The following is a 17,702-nucleotide window of genomic DNA, read 5'->3' as shown; positions in this document are numbered from 1 at the left end:
AGCTTGAACAGCTGCGCGAAAAAAAAAAAATAATAATAAATAAATAAAACAACGTATCAACGAGCGTAAAAATTCAAATTTATAATAATAAATTAAAAGCAGAGTCTATCTTACATTAACTAGTCACAATCGACAATATTTCGCTTATAGAAAAAGAATGTCCTTTGGAATTACACCTACAATTAATGCTAACTTTGTCGCACCATCGAGCGTCGGCAATTTTGATCTTGTCAGTTCTGGTTCTGAATCGGGCATCATCTTGTCCGCTACGTGTTTTATCACCTTTCCGTTATTATCAACGTAAAATGTCGAAAACCCGTCATACCATCTAAAGAATTTTGAAATTAAAGAAAAGCTAGAAACACACTATGTATAAAACAAACCCTTCTGCTTTATTAAACAATCTCTCTATATCCCACAGCTTGTATTTCCAAAACAGCGCAAGTACTTTAAGTCCAGATATACCTCTGATACGCCACCTAACTTTTACAGTGAAATCTTCAGGGTGCTGCGTTATTTTAAGTACTTCGAATTTAACATATGCAAATTTTAGGTGACCAACTGTTCTTAATAATGCAATTTGCTTCACATAATTATAAAGTCCTCTGAAATAAATGTAAATATTATATTTAGATATTCGCATAGTCAATTAAATATAAAGATTAAAGTTACACTGTTTTCCTGCCAGTTATGTTGTTTTCAAATATCATATTTTCATGGTAGATATTATAATCCATGGTTTGAATGAATAATTTTGGTAAATTATCAGATAAAGTTAAAAAAACCCGTCGTAATTTTTCTGGATCCTTTTTGTCAGAACTGTCTGCATTATCCTTTGCTAACACTCTATCACTTTTGGTTTGTGTACTTAAATGGAATCTGTTAAAAATATACAATAGTAAAAATTTTATTGTTTTAAAGGTAAGATACAGGTTTACCGAGAACTCCTCAAATTATTTGAATAATTTATGCAATTATAGGAGGGCAGATAAAGTTGGTGTATAACATCACTTAATGATTCTTTACTATCACAAGTAATACTCTTATCAGAAAGTGTTTTACAGTGCTGTTGGCACGAAACCTTCATTTTAGCAACAACTCTCGACTGATGCTACAAATAATTCACATATAATAACAACACACACAAAAGTAATGCAGTTGCAATGAATTGTCGATTAATTGTAATTTTCATATTATTTATATACTTATATATAATTAATAATAATGTATTTCACCTGAATACTGCCATTTAATTTATATCCAGTTATTAAAGTTTTGACGCTGCCTTGGTTTAATACAGAGCTGAACTTAAATATTTTAATTATTGAATGATTTAAAGAAAGCGCCATAATATACTTATTTTATAAGCACGATCGAATTAAAATAACTTATTTTAATTAATTGATTATCCGCACTGATTCTCATTCACACTTTAATCATATTTGTAATATTTAAGGTTAAGTTCGCTACATTATCTATGGTTTGCTACCGTGCTACACAGACTATAGACTTATACCATAGACAAAGTTCGTTATCATGAAATGATCTGAAGTTCGCTAAGTTCATAGATATGGCTAGGATAATATGAACCGTAGACAGTGTGCAGATCATAGAGTGAGTCGTGTGACTGGCACCCGATATAAATAACCTTGAGATTTAAACCTTACCAATAAATTGTGCGTCGTTTGCGAGTTCTAAATATGTAAGTATCATAACAGTGCGTTTGTTCATTCTGTTACAAAAAGTGAAAATTGTTTCGAGTGCAGGTGGAAATTGAACATCAATTTATTCAAAAACTACTGAAGAGATGATAATTTAATTGATGGTATTTGATTGCGCGTCATTTGTGCTTAAACTGAACTAATATGGCAAACAGAATTTATATTATATTATTTATTAGTAATAGTTATACTACTTTTCAATTNTATTATTCATTGACATTACTAATACACGTGCGCCATTGGTGAAACATAGATAAAAATGATCATAGTAATACCAGTGAAAAATGTGGTATTATTTGTAATCATTACTGATAAATAATATAAAAATAAACTCCGATTACCATAATAGTTTAATCTTTAGGCACAAATGACACGCAATGAATTGATGTCAATTAAATTATCACATATTCAGTAATTCTTGAATAAATTGACGGTGACGCTACTACGGACACTATTGCATTCATAGTATCTATGGAGATTAAAGCCGTTAAATCTGCGTTGAATCCGTTAAAGAACATTTTGAATTTGAGTATTTTGAATCGAGTCAGTTGAAGTGGTTTAGGTGTTGTGCTATCCAAACAGTATTATATTATTCTTTAAAAGCAATTGAAAACTGCTAAATGACTTGATCGAGATTTTGAAGGAAAGTTTCCGACTAAGTGATTATTATATTGAGTGACTGATTTTATGTTAAGACAATGTTCACTACCAAGTCTCGTTATGCAAAATCTGAAAATTCGGATAGTGAACAAAGCAATCACTCTGAATCTGATTGTAATGATCTCACTATCGTAGCCGAGTTCGACGAGTTAATGCGTTTAGTAAAGCAAAAACGCAATGATGAAATAGAAGATTCGTTAATAATATACGTCCAATCAACACAAAACATTGTTGAGAGATTAGTAAAAATTGAAACAGAGTGTTCACGGCTACGCCAGGAACTTGATATGAAAATACAAGGATTCAGTGATCTTGAAAGTAAATTATCAGGGGCAAGAATGATGCTTGATAAAGAACGACAAAAAACAAAAAAGGCATTGTATGACAAAGATGCTTTGGTAAATTGGAGTATCTTTTTTTAAGCATAATTTTTAATCAATATTTCGTATTAATTTAAGGAGCAACAGTTGAAACAAATTAAAGATATGTTGTGTAAAGATAACCGTAAGTGTTTAGCAGATGACACTCGTCAAAAGCTGATATATCTAAGTAATTTAAACCATGAACATTTTGAAGCAGGTGAAAGAGGTTTTCCAGATCTGAGTGCAATCCCTGAAGGAAATACAACTGGTGAAACCGTTTTTTCATCATCTTATCATATAAGACCAAGTCTTGTGTTTTAGGTTCCTTGCTATCTGAATTTAGTTATTCTCGATCTGGAGGCGACGATGACCCAAAAGACACTTCAGGTTGGGATTATCGTGCAAGTATGGGACATAACGACGAGCCCGCTGCTAAAAAGAGGCGGTCTTCAAGTCACAAAGTTGTAGAGGTATATCTTTTAAATAAATCCTGATTTTATTTAATTTTTATTTGTGTTATTTTATTTTGCAGATAAATACTGTTGATAAAGTTAAAGCCACGACGACTTTGACGGTTCCCAGGAAAGGACCTATAACTGCAACGTCAATTATCGAAGCAATTCCACCGCCTATAACACAAATGAATCAACTGTATCAGACACCAGAAAAGCAGGTACTTATTTTGTTAAACTAATTTTCTTATTGGAACGTTCATATTTTTACATTAAGCAGTTTGCACGAGACCGGGAAAATGGGAATTATATAAAACCTCATTGTCTGCTTTCGAAAATAACGGTCATGCCGGAGAATTGTACAGTATGTGAGAAAAGGGTTCGTTTTGGAAAAATGGCACTACGATGTAAAGAATGCCGTGCCATATGCCATTCAGAATGTAAAGATGCACTCCCACTGCCTTGTATTCCTGCATCCAACACTCCTAATCAAAAAGGGACAGTTGTAAGTATTTTATTACTTAACCATATTCTGATACAACTAGTAACTTTTTCTGTATCGACTTCATTTTACATTTAGGGAGTTATTGGAGATTATGCTCCAACTACGTCTCCTATGGTACCGGCTTTAATTGTACATTGCATTAAAGAAATAGAAGCCAAAGGACTTAAGGAAATGGGAATCTATAGGATTCCAGGATCCGAAAGAGAGGTCAAACTCCTTAAAGTAATTTAAAAGTTAATAAATTTATGTTTATATCACGTAAATCCTTGCCTATTACCATCAGGAAAGATTCTTGCGTGGTCGGGGCTCGCCGTCACTAGCTCAAATGGACGTCCACGTTATATGTGGTACTGTAAAGGATTTCCTCAAGTCCCTCTTGGAACCTCTTGTCACTTATGGTAAATGGAACGAATTCGTTAAAGCCGTGCAAGCTTCTGAACCCGTTAACGTGATCTCACAGTTGAAAGATTGCATTGCTTCTTTGCCACAACCCAACAGAGACACATTGGCGTATGTTCTGCTTCATTTGAAAAAGTACGTAAAGTAAAATCCCATCTTTATTCAAACGGAATATGTATTAAAAACAGTCTTTGTAATCGTTTTAGAGTTGCATCAGCCCCTGAGTGCAAGATGCCTGCTTCAAATTTGGCTAAAGTATTTGGGCCGACTATAGTAGGTTATTCTTCATCTGACCCCACGCCTCAAACACTTATCGACGAAACTAGGTCGCAAATAAGGGTATTAAAATCAGTTTGTTGTACACATAATTTATTCGTATATGTACTTTTCACTTTTAGGTAATGGAAGAACTATTAAAATTGACAGAAGATTATTGGTATGGCATTATCAATCCTACTACTTCAACGGATAGTAAGTGTCCGTTACAACAAACACCTAGCACCGAATCGCTTTTGAAGCCTGTATCGAAAGGCGTTTTTACACCCAGTATTAAGAGGTAAGTCTATTAGTTTTGCCATTTGCCTGCTCTTTTCATAACCGCTGTTTGTATAATTCCATGCTGTATTCATAACTTTCTAATTCTAATTTTAATAAAATGTATGCTGTTTATGGTGCAATTGTATGATTAATTAGATCGTTCGAACAAAAGATAAAACGGAAGTTTAATTAAATTAATTTAGTGAAACCTTCCATTTGTTTTTTTTTTTGATACGACTTTTTTGAATTGATCGTTATTAGCTTTTTTCGTTTCTTTTGTTTTATTATTGTTACCGTTGTTACTAATGTTGTTCTTGTTTTTTTTCAGAATTGAAAGAAGAAGGGAAAAATTCTTCCCCCCTCCTACTACACAATAAGACGTAGCGTTTTAAGTTTATACCAGGTTTATATCTTTCGGTTGTTTTATTAATTCAATTTGTAGTTTTAATTTAATGTACTTATTTTTTGTATATATAACAAAATGTTGAAGAGCGTGTTAATTTCTGTTCTAATTTCCTTTTTCAAGTGATGAGTAATAAGGAAAAACTATTCTACTTTGACAAGAAAATCGTACATTTTTTTAAGCTAAATTTTAAAAATGGGTAACTTCTACAGGGACGTTTCGTAACGGCAACGATGGTCATACCCGTACCTTTTATTCCTTTTGACGTTACTGACACTGATCACGAGTCACTGACCTTTGATGGACACATAATGACGAACAAAAAATATCTACTTAGCGTACTTCTTAAAGTACAATAACATAAAGAACACACAATTCCCTCAACGAAATAAACGTAATTGCGGGTAATTGTGTTGCTAAAATTATATAAGTATAGGGTTTGTCGTGGATGTTGCAAATTGTTTATTTCTTTGGATTTTATTTTTTCGATATTAACAAAGCCACTAAAGTCGGTCAATTTGTAGTTTAGGTAAAAATCTATGAATTACGCATATCCTACTGAGTTTTTGTACAAAAGGACAACGAATGAACACAGCAAATTTTGATGAACATAGTCTTTTCTCAGAATACCGCTGTAATGTGGGTTGTATAATGACAAAAAATATTTTTTTAAAAGTATGTATTAATTTACTTAGTTTAATACTGCTTTTTATGGATTCATAATTAAAAGGATACAAGAAAAACGAAAAACTACCGCGTAAACTACTCGATTTCATGTTAATATAATCTTATCGAAAATGTTATTATTGTTAGTTATTATGTACCACCCTACGAACAGGAAATTATTTATTACCTCTGCAGGAATTACGATTGCAACTTTTTTGCTTTTGTATACTCTGGTCAAATAAATATAAATATTTGTTAAAAGTCGTATAAATATGCATTTTTCAGCCACAGTTCCGTTTTGGATTATTTTCCATGACGCTATTAGAAAAAAATAACGACTTTTATATCACTCTAGTATACAGATAAGGCAATATATTTATTGAACATGAATTTTACACTTTTTTTTGCCGGAATTTTTTCTTTTTGTGTGGTACGAGCGAAAATTCATGATTTGACTGACGTTTGAAATGTGTTTTTCCAACCACGACTGTCCGAAAATATCGCCAGCTTCCCTTAAAACGGTCCTAGACTAACCAAACTCAAACTCTTAAAGTGTAACACCATTCAAGGGTTTTAAATTGAATTTATCGGACCTACATTACTTAACGATTAATAGGAGAATATGGCTGAGTTTTCCTATGCTGTTCCTGTACTGTTCAAAAGATGATGTCGCCATTTGACGATTGCATGTAATAATGTATCCCTACGTTCGGTTCTCAGTTTTATACATATGTATGTGTAACGTGTATTGTAATATATAGAATTAAATGCTTGAAATTGTCATTATATAGGTATGTTTATACTTACATTTAAAATATGTACATAAAATTTTGTGGCTATACCTAATTGCGATTAATAGTTTTCTTTTGTCCGTATAGTAATGTAATTTTACTGGTTATATTTTGTAAAAATTTTTGGCCGTTTCATCGTCCATCGCTCTTTGGAGCTGGTGTTCAATAGCGTCTCTTCCGAAGGACAAGACGACCCAGCTGCTCCAGATTCGTTCCTTTCTCCTGGATTGCCAGCTAATACGCTGTTCTTTCTCGACGATTGTTCCGAATTACTCTGACTAGACGTTTCGGAATTAATATCCACCACAAGACTCTGTCTACACAAAGCTGTGATCGTGTTCATGTTTTTTTTGTTTTTGGGGTCTTTGTTATGACGTCGCATTTTCACTTTACGAAATTTGGATGCGAGGTTTGCCAGTGCGGACTTGCTGCTTATTAAAAAATTATCTTCCTTCGTCTTCTTCGGACTTCGTGGTAACGAGACGTAACCGTCTCTGTGAAATGCGGCAGCATCGAATTGTCTACAAAATGTTATCGGTTTGTTTGTTGAATTGCACAAACGAAAGTGTAGACTCACTTGTACGAATCTGCGTCAATATTGATCATTCCCGCGCTTGCTGACTTCATTAAAAGTCCATGCCATGTGGACGAATCGCAGCTCGATTCGCTTTCGACACTAACTTGACTCAATCTGTTCCTGGACGGGTAGACTATCGTTTTGTCCGTTTCCATTGCAACAGGAGCTGATAAAGGATCCGGTTGGACTGACAATGAGACTTGCGCTGTTTTAATAGGTGCAGATGCCAGAAAATCTTCTCGGGACTTTTTTAAACTTACACATGTAACGAAATAAGAATTTTGATTCATTTACTTAATGCAGATACATGATACAAGATTTTAGCTGCATGCGTTTATCAAGGACTTACCGATACGATCTGCTATCGGACTGAATTTCTTCGTACGGAATTATGTTAAGTTTTAGAGAAGTTGGACGAAGTTTCTTATCTTCTCTTAAATTCTCTTCTTGTTGTTCATTGTTGCCTTTTGTTATCGATTTTTGCACTCTACTGTGGAGATTTTGTATCACTCCCGCGCTTACTGATCGAGATATTTTTCCTTCGCTTTTCTGAGACAGTTGCGATTGTTTCTTCTCGTCGTTTGTTCGTAAATGACCGACACTTGCTGATTTTTGTACTTGGCTTTCGGTGGATTGCTTTCTCAGTTCCATTAAGTACCTTTGGGTCTGCACTTTGACGCGTTTCTCGCTAAGAGGCGATCGCCACGCCACGGGTGAGACCGATCCACTGCTTGGTGTAGACTTGAGACTATGGACGTCTTGCTCGGATACTTTTTGATTGTACCGATTCATCATTAGTCTAATGCACGGCGATATTTCTTTCGGGGTCTGAAAAGTATTTATCGTAATTTCTAAATTTTCTTTCGGACTCTGTTATGTCGTTTCTAAACGTTTCCTTCTTTCTTTCCGACGGCATCTTCAGTGGTAACCTGGCCGGGGCCGAATTGTGACTCACCAACGGTCAGAGAGTTATCGTTACGTTAGTCCCAGTGAAGGTGCCGCTGGTAAGGATTGGCAAAACGTCCAGAAAAGTGATATTTCAATACGACATGGTACTGTACCTTTCGTTGAGAATTCGGCGACGAAGGTAAAGGGGGTAAGCGTCGTGTGTTGGACGATCGCTTCTGATACGAAAATGATGAGACCGAACAATTGTTTACGTTACTATGATTCACATTTTCTTCGATTTTCTTGTCGGTTACAGGATCGAAAAGTTTCTTTGTCGTTTGAACGAGAGCATTTTCTGGGATTACGTTTGAATTTTTCTCGCAGTCCTGAACTTTGCTCCTTTTCCAACGCGATTTGGAATCTGCCGTCGTTCTAGAACGATGTGTGCTCCTTACCAAATGGACGTTGCGATCGTCGTCCTCATCGCTATCATCCGTTGCATCTTCGTTCTTCGACACCACCGGTTTTAATCGGAATCTTTTTTTGATAGCTCCTTGTTTCACTTGATCCTGTCGCTCTTTGTCGTCAACATTGACGTTTTCTTTGACTGTTGCTGTTCACAAACGTTATAAAATTGTCGAACGAGTAAGGCAGTATTTGTCTTTAATTGCAAACGTTGCTTACCTGAAGTGGCCACCATACGATCCATGTATCTTTTTAAATCACCAATTATGTTATTGATTTCGGATGTTTCATTGGGAATGTCCTTCTGTTGTTGTCCTTGCCTGTTCGTCTGAATGTTTAAAGCGTCCAATTTTTGCGTCAGTTCGTCTTTCAAATCCTCAACCTGCACAATTACGTTTTTTTAACATATTTTTGTTATTGTAGTTTTAATCGGATTGACTATACTTTTAGCGTGAGTTTTTTTAACAACTCCTGCACCGACTCCTCTACATTGGTCAAGTGTTTCAAAGGAAAGCCGTACCCTTGTGGTGTTCTCGTGTCATCGACAACGCATTTCAACACTTCCAATTTTTCTAACACTTGTTCAGTATTTGACAATTGTTTAGCGATGTTCTGCAACACGTGTTATACATATCTATATTATACATGCATACATACACACATGCTCCTTATTAATTAATAAAGTTTGTATAACTTACATTTGCCTTCAGGGAGTCGTTATCGCAACCTGTACTTAAAATAAATACAAACATTTTCCATCTTTTAATTTCTAATAAATGTACAGTAGTTTTTAATTTTTCTTACCTCTTCTTAATGGGTCCTCAATGGTTTCCTCCCTAAAAGGAAATCGTTCATTAATTGACGGCATTAGGGATAGGCATAGGTGTATTTTGTCCTCTTACCCGTGCTTTTTGTCAATCTCAGAAATTTCTGATATCAATTCTGATATGTCTTTTGTGATTCTATCATATTTGGACGTGTTATTTTCGGCCATTTGGTGCGATTTACAGGGCCTAATAAAATTTGCAATTTTAATATTATTGTATCCATAAAAATCAACAATCTTTTTAACTTCACCAAATTTTATCGTCCGGTTGACGGTGATAGACTGGAAACAGCATCTCTTTGGGACGCTCCTCCAAAGGCGAAGCCGTTTCTTCGACGATGTCTTCCACTTCGACTATGATAGCTTCCGGTTCATCGATGTTTCTGTCATTTGTAAAAACGTCGTCATCTAATGTTGATTCACTTACTGGAAGCATGCATTCTCGTTCCAATTCTTCCACGTGATTTAAAGACAGACTGGAAGGTTGATGGCTGATCGTTCCGTTCAAATTGTTAACCATCAGACTGTCGTCTGACTTGGATCGCATCAAAGTCAGTCCGCCGTAAGTACTGAAAGGTTTGCCTTAAAAAGAAACCGGTGGAGTTTTAATCTCCAGGTAAGGAAAAATGTTCATCGAACATAGAAATTACACATTTTTTTGTCGGCATTTTTTCATTTTACGTCGCAGGGAGGAAATGCAGAATTATCTGGACATATGATCTGCTTCTCTGAAAAATTTTCGCGCAAAATCTTTTCGGCATAGCGTAACAACCTTCAAAAGCTTTAAATCAATTTTATAAAGAAAAAACAAACATACCCTGCTGGTCTATGAAATAAGATTTCGGTGTAAGTCCAAGTCCTGATGAGAGTAGAGCAATCGTCGATGATTCTGGTCCAATGCCTTGGGACTTTTCCCATTCGTACAGTTTCTGAGTAAACTTTTTCGAGATGCCTTCGAAACGATGGAACCCGGAGGGGGTGTGGATGAATATTTCCTTCTTATTGCCATTTCCCATTACAGATTTTCCGAGCTTTGTTAATCTGTAATTTATTTTATTTCGCTTTGTAACTTATAAATATGTGTCCAACATGCATAGTTAGTAGTTGTAGTGTACCTTTGTTCCCGTTCCATAAATTTTTGTTTTTCCCTTTCTAATCTCTGTTTTTCTTTGTCGATTTTGCCGAGTTCTTTCTCGAGCCACGTAAATTCCTTGTGAGTAGAATCTTTTATTTTTTTGGTGAGTTTCGTTGGTGAAATAGGAGGCGTTAAGTTACAATTGTTGTCTTGTAATTGTTTTGTTTGTTTCCATGTCGCATCGTCTGGTAATAAAAGTAGATTCGGTTTCCATTTTGATCGACTTGGCACGTTTGAGGACGAGGACGGCATCGGTTCTTCCTTTGTCGAACTCTTCTTTATTCTTTGCCATTCTTGAAGTTTCTTTTTAAAATCGGGAGGCAAATTTTCCTGTTTCATCATTTCGATGGCCTGCAATTTTGACGGATGCGACTTAATCCGTTGCCATTCTTCCATTTTCTTTAAAAACGCTTCATCCTTTTGTTCTTCTGAGTAGACGCTGGGAGAATGCGATTTCATCTTTTCCCATTCTTGTAATTTAACTTGAAACTCCTGACTCAATTTTTTTTGTAACTGCTCGTAATTCTTTTGAATTTCGGCTTGAATTTTTAGGGTGTTTACACCCGACGAATTTCCTACAAGTTTAACGTAGCTGTTACGCCCTTATTGTAACGGATTTATTAAAAATTGTTTACCCGAATACTCATCTAATTTGAAAGTAAAGACGTTCGTCTCTTCATCAGTACTTAGTTGAGGATCTCCGTCTGGAGAGACGGGATCGTTTAAGAAGGCCTTTTTTATTCTGTTCCACCTCGAGACCCGTTCAGATGTGTCTGATTTGTTAGTAGAGTTCTAACAAATTCAATTTTTTATTTGGTATTAGTGAAATACAAAACTTCTAGCGTACACAGATTGCAAATACCTGATTTTTAATGTCATTTAATATTTCTTTATATTTTTCCTTAACGCGCCGTGGAATGCGGTCCTCCTCATTTTCTTCAGCTTCGAACGCGTCTTCGTTACTACTTTCCACAACGATTTCATCCAATTTTATGTCGTCACTTCGACAGCTCAATGTATGCCTTCTTCTTTTAACGTTATCCTTATCATCCTGTGATAGAATGTACATATAAGGAGATCAATAGTTATTATAGTATGAAAAAAATTTTCTGGCTCCAGAAAAAGGCGTTTTAATAAATCGAAATTTCTGGTGTATGATTCCACTGGGAACCGCAAACAATCATACGTTTATAAGTTATACGTCGAGGCGGAAAATGTAAATATTTTGACGAAGCTTCATATACGAACATACATGGACACGTATACCGCCAGCAAAAGAAACAATTTTATTTAAAGCATAGTGAGGAAGTTTCGCAAGTCTGATATCAAAATAAAAAAAAAATGGATTTGTAACATCCATATTGTTTATCATGACGATTTTAATTAAATTACCTTATTTTGTAATATGTTGTCGTAACAGAAAAACCTGCGATTTTCATCCCCCGAACGTCGATCGGGTTGTTCTTTACGTTCTGCAAAAGTCGATAATACAATAACGAAGTCATTTTCTAAATTGACTGCATTACCTTGCTCGTGCAAATTGTCTACAGACGATGCTGTGGAAAGACTCGCCGGCGATGATCCATCAGCGGCTCCCGAATCTCCGGGACTAGTTCCCGGTTCTTCAGACGCTGATGGAACCCTAAGGTAACGCGCAACTTCACAATTGATGGGATGGATGCTTCCGATGCCGCTGTCCTGAGATTTGGCGTTGCTCACGTTGTTCGACGCCTTTTCCCACTTGAAGGCCGCTTTCACTTTAGTCCATTTCGAAATTTTCGATGGTTGATAGCTAGCGGAAGCCCTTCTGGGCCGAGTTCGATCGTACTGCTGTTGGTTTTTGTTTTCGCCAATTGACACCGATATTCTGCGACCTCTCTGCTTCCTTAGGAGCGATTGACGAAAACGCGATTGGTTCCACGTTTTAAGTTTATCATCCTTTCTTCCGATGGCCAGCAAGGTATCGAAAAGGTTCTCGGCCAGAGCCGTCTCCTCTTCAACATTAGGCAAACACACCCGTTCTACGTTTATTTCCACGTTCCTGTTCATCTTTTCCAAATTCCGTAGATATTCCAGGTCGCGGACGCGACGTTGCAACCTCGCGTTCTGTTGACGGAGGTTCAACAATTGTTCCATCAGTTTGTAAAGTTTTTCTAAATGATTGAAGGCCTCTTCAATCGCTATTGCCGGACCGAATATAGAATCGGATCGTGTGAAAGTTCTCTGACTGTTACGTTGCTGAAGTGAAATAAGGTATTGTAAAAGTTCCCGTTCCTTGTCCAAAATTTCCTGATTAGCTTCACCCTTCTTCGGATCTGGGGGTGGCGTGGGCAATTTGGTCGCATCGTTGTCTCTTTCTTTTGGTATTTTCGATTCTGGCGAGGTCGAGGACGACGAAGGATGAAGTGTATCGTTCATATTTGTGGAGTTGGAAATTGTGACTCGATATTATCCTTAAAGTATTTGGATGCTTAGGTACTCGTTGCAGAAGTGAAAAGGCGTTTTATTGAGGCGCACAACTGCACAAGTGTTTACTTATTACTTTCCGAATGTTTTTTTACCACTTTTGATTACACATGAATGCGGAAGTGAACTGCCGCCATCTTATAATTAGTACGAGAACATCGCCCGCAATGAAGTCATAGTTATGGCTTTTTATTGACAATTTAAATGGTTAAAAATGAAAACAAAACGGACAAGTGCGACTGTTGTATTTTGCGATCAACCTTTTACGCGTAACAGACTGGCTGGATCCGGCGGTCTCACATTTAACTGATATATTCATAGCTCCTGCGTTAGGAACGATGTCGGTGCTATTATTATCTGCACATTGCGATGTAGTACATACACTTATTATTCGTCCAGGAAGAGAACGAGCGAGCGAGAGCGCCGCGACCGACGCCAGGCGTCGTTCCTTATTTTTCAGGCGTTTCAATACCTACATATTTATAAAAATTAACGGTTTTGATCTACGAATGAGGCTCGCATTCTATCAGTAGTAGATATTATTTATTTTTCCTTCTCATAAACAATTACTTATGGTTAGATCGTTACTTATTTGCCAATTGTTTTGTGATATCAAATCGAATTTTAACGATACTGTTTATGTATCTATGTCGAACAAGTATTAGGTAGCCGCCCATATATTCGTTAGCCAAATATCCCACGCGATTTATTTGTTATGATTTCTTAAAATTAACTTAAACCGTATACCGTTGCTACTTATGTGTAGGGCACAATGACTTTTTCGATAGAAAAACGAAAATTCTCAAGTCTGATGTTATTCAGTATGAGTTTTACTGTTTCTATTAAATTAAATTTAAGTACTAAATATTTCTTTAAACGAAAATCTATCAAAACGTGATGCGATGGTACTTTATTGATTGCCAATTACAATTTTTCTTCTTTAAAAGCAATAGTTATTCAATCATGGGCTGGTTCTTTAGTTCTTGGAGGAACACGCTCAGTATCGTGGCAACTGGAGAGAAAAACAAATATGTTTTAAAAAAATCTAATTTTAACTTATATATCGATCGACATTTTGTGTACACACTTACAAATACCGACCTAACATTGACGTTGCCGTAAAAGTCAAAGTTGTTCGACAGTTCGCGTTCAGAAAAATTAGGCAGAAACTGGCACACATTTTCGAGGGCATCTGGGTCTCAACCATCGTGGTACACCTGCAACATCAATTGGTTTTTGTCGATTTTTCCAAATTGGATTGTTTTAGTTTTTAGATAGATTTTCACCTAATCGCTGTCGGGTAGCTTTCCAAAGTGATAATGTCTAACACGGACAGAGCAATGGAGTAACCCATCATGAAGGCGATGGAGGACAAAATTGCCAACCAGTAAGGAACCATTTTCGCTAATAAAATCAAAGCGCTTCCGGTGCACAATAGGCAAGCTACAACTGATTGATTATTTTAGTTATTGATGTACTTCCTTTTGGCCCTTTGATTACCGAGCAAAGGTTTTCTTCCTAATCGATCGACAAGCAAGAAAACGATCGTGTAAGCGACAACAGTTGAAGCTATCAGTCCGACGAAGTCAAAATAGATGGTTTCACTTAAGGAAATCTTGCAACGGTTTTCATTTGTTGCACCTTCCAAGTACAGAAGATTTAAAGGCGTTATGCTGCATTCCATCGACTTATTTTGATGTATAACATTGACAAGCCATAAACCCACATGAATACTCCTATACAAAGGACAAAAGAACCGTTTTACCTACACAACGACGTATCAACTCGTAGTAGAATATCATACGATCAATACTTCACTCTAAGGGAAACGCGATCCTGATCAATATGGCAAGTATCGTATTCACTGCGAATTTCTTCCTAAAAGTGAGTAGCAACGAGAAGAAAATCCTCTTTGTCAAGTCGAAAAGTTGTTCGGAGAACGTCGTCGCGTAAGGATCGAATCGGAGGTTGTAATCACTGATTGCGTTCACCAACTGGAGCGGGCGGACCTGTTGATTAGAGAAGGAAACAGGGAACGAAATGCAGAGGATGTGGGACATGTACGTGTCTGCTTACGTCAAACGTTTGGCTGTGTTTCGAATTGTTAATCGAATAGATGTACTTTATGGTGCTGACTGCTTCCGAATAGTCTCTCTTGAAAAACAAATGTCTCGGGCTGGACCGAAGCAGGGCTGTCGTGCATGCTATGATGATGCTCACTGCTCCCGAAAGACCGAACATTAGTCTCCAAGTGATTATTCTCATGTCAAACGATCTCTGATGTATCACCGATGGTGTCATTAAACTTGCGATTACTGCATACATATTTTTGGTTACGTCTTGTACGTATTAAGAAAAAAAAAAGCAAAAGCGTTTTCTTTCCCTGTGCCACATGCCAAGTGTGTGACTCTAATTGTAAATCAAATTTTTCCGATATTACAATCACGTATTAGATAAAAAGGTAGGAATTTTCCTAAATTTTCTAGAATGTTTTGAATGTTTCCCAAAGTTCCACTATATTTTCTGTAATGTTTCCAAATTCTCGTCAGATGAAAGTAGTAATTACTGGGCAAGATTTAAGTTCTACTACGAAAACACATTGAAAATGATTGTCCTCTCTTCCAATTTTTCGACGCCAAAAAATATGCCAGAGATGATTACTCATCTCAAAATGGCCAACAATTGTAGTTTTAAGTTATGAAGTTCGGATATGGCTACACTACTATTTTTTCCTTTTCATTTGTTTGTTATCATTGGAGCCGCACACTGGCTACAGGCAAGGGACTGCAGGATGTTGTTGTATTAATAAGTACTTCTCCTCTAATACTTACGGGCCGATATAAGGAGTGTTACTCCAAAGCAAACATCAGTTATAGCCACGTATCTCCCTCTTTTCGTAAACGGTAAATGTTCAATTAGGTAAACTTTCATAATAATACGGTTTGCAGTTAATCTACGAGAAGAGATACGTAAGATAAGTTATGAACCCACTTTTGTGTTGAATGAGAGTAGTTATTCTTACCCAGATCCTAAGCAAAACATGCAGAATTCTATCATGACGGTACCGTGGGCGAAACCGGCCACAAGACATGTAACGAAACAAACGAGTAAACTGCTCGTGAACAGGGACTTCCTTTCGGCAATATCGCTAAAAAAGCAAAGGGGGCAACTTCCCAAAGCAATTCCTGAAGTTGTAATAGACATGTATCAATAAATTTAAAACTGCCTTTGCATAATCATACATAGGGGTTTACGGGAGGGTTATAGAAACACTGACGGAGGTTTAGTGTGTGCAGGACCTAGGGGTTCAAAAGTTATGGAAGATCAAAGTAGCAAACTGCCACCAAATTAAGTGGCAACAGGGTTGTGGTGGTAAAAAATTAGAAAAGAATCTAACCGATGTTAGTTTCTTTTCCAGTGTTTATTTTGAGACTCTGAGATTCTCGAAATTTTGGCTGTTGGGATTTTGGGAGTTATAGGTTTACAGATTACTGACAACCATGTGTAGGTACTCTGTTGCACAAGAGTGCAAAATTGTGTTCTGGTACCTAATAAAGTGTAACACATTTGTAATATAAACATAGTCAACATCAACTTTGACACCCCGTAAGTTTCGACTCCCTGCTTTCTTGCATCCCACCAAAGTGTTGCCCTAACCCTTGCCAACATTCCTAAGCGAGACAGAATAGGTACACACCGAAATACAGGTAAGCACCCAAATTTCGAAAAGATCTCTCAGGCAATATCATGTCGCAAAAAGCCATCGGCAAGGCAAAACATTGAGTTGACCAAGCGGTTGCCTGCGATGCAGCGCTTGCGGAAGCTATTGCCACGATGAGGTTGTGGTAGAGTCCCCAACCTAAAATTATCAAATTTATCGACATCGAAACGGATCACACATCCATAATTATTACCGACGTTAACGATGACATCTTCGATAACACTCATCGTCGTTTCTTTTGGGAAAACTAGTCAAAAATCAAATTTTCAATTGGATAGAACCTAATGTCAACGAATTTAAACGTTACACTACTTACTCGATCACATCTAATAAAAATAATTTCATTTTTTATTGAGGTACCCTTGAATGACTGATCGCGCTTATGGATTTAGCGTCAGGTACCTCTGTACCTAAACACATTCGTGAATTTGTTCTTTTGGCCTAAACCCCTAGACAATAAGAATAAGCAATTAGTCGGAGAGAAAAGATTAGCTGCAGGGTGCAAATAAGAGGCGGCCGATGAAAGTGACCCCCACGGGGCGAGACCGTGCAAGGGAACCCCTGCGACAGTCGCAATTCTGCCGATTGAAAAGCGCAAAAATTTGTGACTAATCTGGAATAAAAGTCGACAATAACAAGACAAATTGTTTCGTTTACATCCGCCAGCGGGACAGAAATGAATATTAAAATTGAATTTTAATGTAATATTTCGCTTTTTCTCTTAATTTAATGCGTTCTGAGTTCATTTATCGGGATACAAAAAGAGATCGATTTAAAAAAGAGCTTTAAGATGATTTAAATCGACATAAAAACAAAAAAAATTCATTACACTATCAACGACAGGATAAAATAGTTTCACTATTACATCCAAAATTAAATCACTTCAAAACAATTACAGTCGACTTTAAAACGAACATTTAACCTTTCAAAAGCACACGTTTTAAAACAGCCAAAGTCAGTGTTAAAGCTAATGCCACTTTTTTAGTTAGTAATGCCCTATGTTTACCCTACTTGCAGTTACTTTTGAATTGATTCGAGAACTTAATAAGTTTATAGTGTACCTACACGTATATGCTTTGGGAAACTTTCGGAAGACTATCGTGTGTGATTGAAAAAGAAATGTGCGAA

The 17,702-nt window shown here is 36.6% G+C and overlaps 4 protein-coding genes across 6 annotated transcripts; 1 reads left to right on the top strand and 3 right to left on the bottom strand.

Moving 5' to 3' along the window:
* Positions 1 to 56: 56 nt before the first annotated feature.
* Positions 57 to 1,489, bottom strand: LOC108735708 (uncharacterized protein C6orf136 homolog). 2 transcript variants are annotated; one of them, XM_025974483.1, is made up of 5 exons: positions 1,236 to 1,489; positions 939 to 1,105; positions 673 to 879; positions 384 to 605; positions 57 to 328 (listed from the first exon to the last, which is right to left on the bottom strand). In XM_025974483.1, the coding sequence occupies exons 1-5, from the start codon at positions 1,347 to 1,349 to the stop codon at positions 145 to 147; spliced, it is 894 nt and encodes a 297-aa protein (XP_025830268.1). In that variant the 5' UTR covers positions 1,350 to 1,489; the 3' UTR covers positions 57 to 144. The 2 variants fall into 2 exon arrangements, with proteins under 2 accessions (XP_025830268.1, XP_025830265.1); XM_025974480.1 differs by having other exon boundaries at positions 939 to 1,111; positions 1,236 to 1,488.
* Positions 1,490 to 2,113: 624 nt separating this feature from the next.
* On the top strand, positions 2,114 to 6,551 carry LOC108735699 (rac GTPase-activating protein 1). 2 transcript variants are annotated; one of them, XM_018467780.2, is made up of 10 exons: positions 2,114 to 2,779; positions 2,840 to 3,011; positions 3,065 to 3,213; positions 3,276 to 3,416; positions 3,473 to 3,700; positions 3,776 to 3,922; positions 3,984 to 4,234; positions 4,306 to 4,438; positions 4,498 to 4,655; positions 4,965 to 6,551. In XM_018467780.2, exons 1-10 carry the CDS (start codon positions 2,420 to 2,422, stop codon positions 5,011 to 5,013), a joined length of 1,788 nt encoding a protein of 595 aa, XP_018323282.1. In that variant the 5' UTR covers positions 2,114 to 2,419; the 3' UTR covers positions 5,014 to 6,551. The 2 variants fall into 2 exon arrangements, with proteins under 2 accessions (XP_018323282.1, XP_018323283.1); XM_018467781.2 differs by having other exon boundaries at positions 2,117 to 2,779; positions 3,476 to 3,700.
* LOC108735698 lies at positions 6,061 to 13,141 on the bottom strand. The gene is made up of 16 exons (XM_018467779.1): positions 11,914 to 13,141; positions 11,780 to 11,859; positions 11,250 to 11,438; positions 11,023 to 11,179; positions 10,368 to 10,962; positions 10,070 to 10,293; positions 9,504 to 9,834; positions 9,329 to 9,439; positions 9,231 to 9,262; positions 9,125 to 9,153; positions 8,871 to 9,038; positions 8,646 to 8,808; positions 8,135 to 8,574; positions 7,423 to 7,901; positions 7,074 to 7,328; positions 6,061 to 7,017 (listed from the first exon to the last, which is right to left on the bottom strand). Exons 1-16 carry the CDS (start codon positions 12,803 to 12,805, stop codon positions 6,594 to 6,596), a joined length of 4,569 nt encoding a protein of 1,522 aa, XP_018323281.1. The 5' UTR covers positions 12,806 to 13,141; the 3' UTR covers positions 6,061 to 6,593.
* A 615-nt stretch (positions 13,142 to 13,756) lies between these two features.
* LOC108735700 lies at positions 13,757 to 17,279 on the bottom strand. The gene is made up of 10 exons (XM_018467782.1): positions 16,768 to 17,279; positions 16,551 to 16,712; positions 15,876 to 16,038; positions 15,685 to 15,806; positions 14,930 to 15,168; positions 14,672 to 14,862; positions 14,354 to 14,589; positions 14,140 to 14,302; positions 13,955 to 14,070; positions 13,757 to 13,865 (listed from the first exon to the last, which is right to left on the bottom strand). The coding sequence occupies exons 1-10, from the start codon at positions 16,799 to 16,801 to the stop codon at positions 13,807 to 13,809; spliced, it is 1,485 nt and encodes a 494-aa protein (XP_018323284.1). The 5' UTR covers positions 16,802 to 17,279; the 3' UTR covers positions 13,757 to 13,806.
* Between the last annotated feature and the right edge of the window lie 423 nt (positions 17,280 to 17,702).

This window comes from Agrilus planipennis, unplaced genomic scaffold, assembly GCF_000699045.2.
Source record: "Agrilus planipennis isolate EAB-ADULT unplaced genomic scaffold, Apla_2.0 scaffold86, whole genome shotgun sequence".
NCBI lineage: Eukaryota > Metazoa > Arthropoda > Insecta > Coleoptera > Buprestidae > Agrilus > Agrilus planipennis.
This window is presented reverse-complemented; position numbering and strand designations above follow the sequence as displayed.

Coding starts and splice junctions, on each gene's coding strand:
- LOC108735708 (XM_025974480.1), bottom strand. CDS start 1,349: ATGGCGCTTTCTTTAAATCATTCAATAATTAAAATATTTAAGTTCAGC. Junction 1,112..1,235: donor AATTAAATGGCAGTATTCAG/GTGAAATACATT, acceptor AATTATTTGTAG/CATCAGTCGAGAGTTGTTGC. Junction 880..938: donor AATAATTTGAGGAGTTCTCG/GTAAACCTGTAT, acceptor TATTTTTAACAG/ATTCCATTTAAGTACACAAA.
- LOC108735698 (XM_018467779.1), bottom strand. CDS start 12,805: ATGAACGATACACTTCATCCTTCGTCGTCCTCGACCTCGCCAGAATCG. Junction 11,860..11,913: donor AGACAATTTGCACGAGCAAG/GTAATGCAGTCA, acceptor CGACTTTTGCAG/AACGTAAAGAACAACCCGAT. Junction 8,575..8,645: donor TCGTATGGTGGCCACTTCAG/GTAAGCAACGTT, acceptor GTTTGTGAACAG/CAACAGTCAAAGAAAACGTC.
- LOC108735700 (XM_018467782.1), bottom strand. CDS start 16,801: ATGAGTGTTATCGAAGATGTCATCGTTAACGTCG. Junction 15,807..15,875: donor ATGTTTTGCTTAGGATCTGG/GTAAGAATAACT, acceptor CTCTTCTCGTAG/ATTAACTGCAAACCGTATTA. Junction 14,071..14,139: donor AGCTACCCGACAGCGATTAG/GTGAAAATCTAT, acceptor TTGATGTTGCAG/GTGTACCACGATGGTTGAGA.
- LOC108735699 (XM_018467780.2), top strand. CDS start 2,420: ATGTTCACTACCAAGTCTCGTTATGCAAAATCTGAAAATTCGGATAGT. Junction 3,923..3,983: donor GAGAGGTCAAACTCCTTAAA/GTAATTTAAAAG, acceptor TATTACCATCAG/GAAAGATTCTTGCGTGGTCG. Junction 4,235..4,305: donor GTTCTGCTTCATTTGAAAAA/GTACGTAAAGTA, acceptor TAATCGTTTTAG/AGTTGCATCAGCCCCTGAGT.